Source organism: Geosmithia morbida (assembly GCF_012550715.1).
Source record: "Geosmithia morbida isolate 1262 chromosome Unknown scaffold_1, whole genome shotgun sequence".
In the NCBI taxonomy this organism is placed as follows: Eukaryota; Fungi; Ascomycota; class Sordariomycetes; order Hypocreales; family Bionectriaceae; genus Geosmithia; species Geosmithia morbida.
This window is the reverse complement of record NW_023336188.1, coordinates 85,062-88,357: the sequence shown is the minus strand read 5'-3', so window position 1 is coordinate 88,357 and position 3,296 is coordinate 85,062. Positions and strand designations below refer to the sequence as shown.

Sequence of the window (3,296 nt, the reverse complement as noted above, 5' to 3'; positions counted from 1 at the left end):
CCCCCCCCCCTTTCCCCTGGACCTGGTTCATACATATTACGGATATTGATCTTATAATATTATATATATAATATTTACTCCGTAGTTGGGTAATTGGGATAGGCACGGCGCATTCGCATTCAGCTCAATGGGGGACAGAGATGGACATTAACATGAATGCTGAGAAATTTTTCAAGGGACCGTAACAAGTCAGGGATAGAAAATAATTAACATTGTATATTAATGTAATCTGTGATTCTGCCTAGGAACATGCATCCTCGGGACATCATCTTCAATCCCGGCCTCGACTAGCAGGTGACACTCATAGTAGTCATTCACAGGACAATTGCATCATTTACAGACTCGGATCTTGCAAGTGTGTCTCGTGTATCATGTCATCATTCTTTTGTCATCATCAGTTCGACATTATGAGCCAGCAAGTTCAACTATACACACACACACACGCACGCACGCACGTTTACACTTCATAGTCAGAACGAGTGTCGTGAGAGAAGAAGCGTCAGATTCCGGTCAGAAAAGTAGTCCCGTCTATTCCATTCGTTGGTAATCCGTTCTAGAGGTAAATGAGTGCCGTTAAGATCCGTAGTTAAAAAAAGTTTTGCCCGCCCAGAATAAAGTAATGAAGGAAGAGAAAACACTAAAGATATCAACCCAAGATATATATATATATATATATATATATATATATAATATCCGAAGATATATAGAAAAAACAGAAACAGGCATTAAAAAAGTCTCTCCGAGATTCAGAAAGCCTAGAGAAAACTCCCAAGTCCCAAGCTGAATCCGGACGAGTTATAAAAAGATTTCCTTCAGTAAGGGAGAGAACAAGAACAGATTTCCCAATATCAATAGAATCACGTGATTCTCGTTCTATCCGTAAGAGAAGATTGGAGAAGAGAAGAAGAGGAGATAGAGAGGAAACAGAAAGTGTGGATATTCAGAACCAGCTTTTAACCTAAACCCTCCCCTTCGATGACCTGCCCTCATCTTTCCGGTCCTCCCAGCCTCTCAGTCACAGGACGAGAGGTAGGTCCGGAAAGAATCCTGGAGGGAAAACGGGGGATTGTTGTTATCGAATATAAACACTCTCATCTTCTCTTCTCCTTCTTCTTCTTCTTGCGTTCCCTTGAAAAAAAAAAAGAGGTGAGAGAAGAAAGTGAAGAAAAATGACCAGCTTCATTTTATGAAGTTTGGGACCATGTTGATCATTGTGCGTAGGATCAAGCCAAGTCACGTGTTGTCGGAGTGTGTTGCTGTAACACCATCGTGAAGCTTGATATCAATCACTCAACAAGAGCCTTTCTTGACAAGTTTTACTGGCCTGCCGCACATGTCAGCATACACTGTTCCTCGGTGACTCCTTCAGGAGAGGGGAACGGAGAGAAGGGTGGAGAGCTTACCGTGAGTGGAGTTGCCAGGGATGGGGAACTTGGGAAGAGGAAAGTCGGGCTTTCCGGGGCGGGGAGAGCCAGGCTTTCCGGGAAACAGGTGACGCTTGGCGGGGGGAGGAGGCAGCCTGGTACCGTTTCCGGGGTTGGGGAACTCGGGGGTGGGGAAGGGAGGAGGACCCTCGATGTGCTCCGGGAGCTTGCCGCGCTTAGAAGGGGGAGGAGGGGGCTGGGTGGAGTTGCGGCCGGGAGGGGGAGGAGGGAAGGGGAACTCGGGCTTGCCGTGGTCGTGGTCGTGGTCGTCATCGTGGTCGTAGCGCTTGGCGAAGGGGGGAGGTTGGGTGAAGTTCAGGCCGGGGGGAGGAGGAGGGAAGGGGAACTCGGGCTTCCGGTGGTCATGGCGCTTCTCCGGAGCCGGGTGGGTGAGGTTGATGGGCAGGGGCGGGAGAGGAGGGAGAGGGAGGTGCTCGGGGGCGGCGGCGGCCGGAGCGGCGGCCGGAGCGGGAGCTTCAGTCTCTCATGTCAGCATAAAATCTCCTCTATTTTTTATTTCCATTTTTTTTTATGAGATGAGGGGATGGGGAGGGGAGAGAAAGCCATACCACGAGCCATGGGGGCGATAAAGTCGGCGATGCGGAAGGGAATGGCAGAGGCCATGGGAGCGGCGACGGCGAGGCCGACAATGGCAGCGGAGAACTTCATGATGACGGGTTTGTCGTTGGGTCTGATACCGTTGTGTAAGTGAGCTGTCTTGAACGAAGGGACTCTGTCTGTCGTCAATATATATATATGTATGTATGTATATGTATATATATATATATGTTTTGAGAGTTGACAGGAACGGGATAAGGAGTAGCAAGAGAAGGAGAAGAAGACTTGGCAGGGGGGGAGAGAGAGAGAGAGAGAGAGGAAGGGTGTGTGTAAGAAGGTGGGAGTGAATCATGAGTTAGGAGAGAGGGGCGAGAGAGGGAGGGGGGGGGGGTGTAGGACAGGGCTACTAAGAGAGTGGGTGTGGGTGTGGGTAACAAGGTGAGAGAAAGAGGGAAAGGGCAGGTCAGGTCAACCGGGTCCTTTGGAGATGTCTACCGCGCACTCGTAGCATGTCCGTCGTTGAAGTTCTTGCGGCAAGGACAGGGGTGGGTAGGTGTGGGCGAGATAGAGAGAGGGAAAGGAAAGAGGACAAAGTAGCAGTGGATCGGGAGACTAGGGGACGCTGCTACGTACATGTAGTGTAACGACCCGTTATCTTGCTCGCCAGCAGGAGGATACGTACCGTGGAGCCTTTCAGGTTGACAGGGTGGTGTGGACCGTGAGAGGAAGAGAGATGTCAGATCGACAGAAGCTAGAGAGAGAGCGAGAGAGAGAGAGAGCGAGAGAGAGAGAGAGTCGGAGCTGGGTGCTGGAGCGAGAGTGGAGATTGCGTGTCGAGGTTGAGTCGAGAGGCGGCTGTGTGAGGAAGGAAGAGAGGAGGGTGGATTTGAGGCGAGGAGGAGAGAAGGCATCTAATATACGTCTGGTCTATACAGGCAGCTAGGACTGACTGCTCTCATATGTAATCTGTATATATGTGGAAAAGAGCATTTTCTGGCGTCAAAGACTACTACGGAACATGATGAGTAGAATGAACGGGTATGAACAAAGAAAAAAAAAGAAATGAGAACAGGTACGGTGTCATGGTTCCGAAGCGCTGAGCCTTTTTTTTTTTTCGTCTTCTCTCCTTCTTTCCCATTCTTCCCTGTTCATTTTTGCGTGCTATGGCGTGCGGCGCGGATGGATGATGGGACGATGTAGTCATTGTGCTGCTTGCACAGTTTTTTTTTTTTTTTCTTTTTTTCCCCGTATGATACGGGGCCTGTATAACAATTCATGATACGGCCACACGGTAATCCAGTTTGCGGTGTCGTC

The 3,296-nt window shown here is 49.5% G+C and overlaps 1 protein-coding gene across 1 annotated transcript; it reads right to left on the bottom strand.

The window, feature by feature from the left end:
• Nucleotides 1-1,316: 1,316 nt before the first annotated feature.
• Nucleotides 1,317-3,002, bottom strand: GMORB2_0793 (uncharacterized protein; the record flags this gene model as incomplete). The annotated part of the gene is made up of 5 exons (XM_035462777.1): nt 1,317-1,324; nt 1,404-1,898; nt 1,994-2,115; nt 2,612-2,672; nt 2,993-3,002. The coding sequence occupies 5 exons, from the start codon at nt 3,000-3,002 to the stop codon at nt 1,317-1,319; spliced, it is 696 nt and encodes a 231-aa protein (XP_035324201.1).
• Between the last annotated feature and the right edge of the window lie 294 nt (nt 3,003-3,296).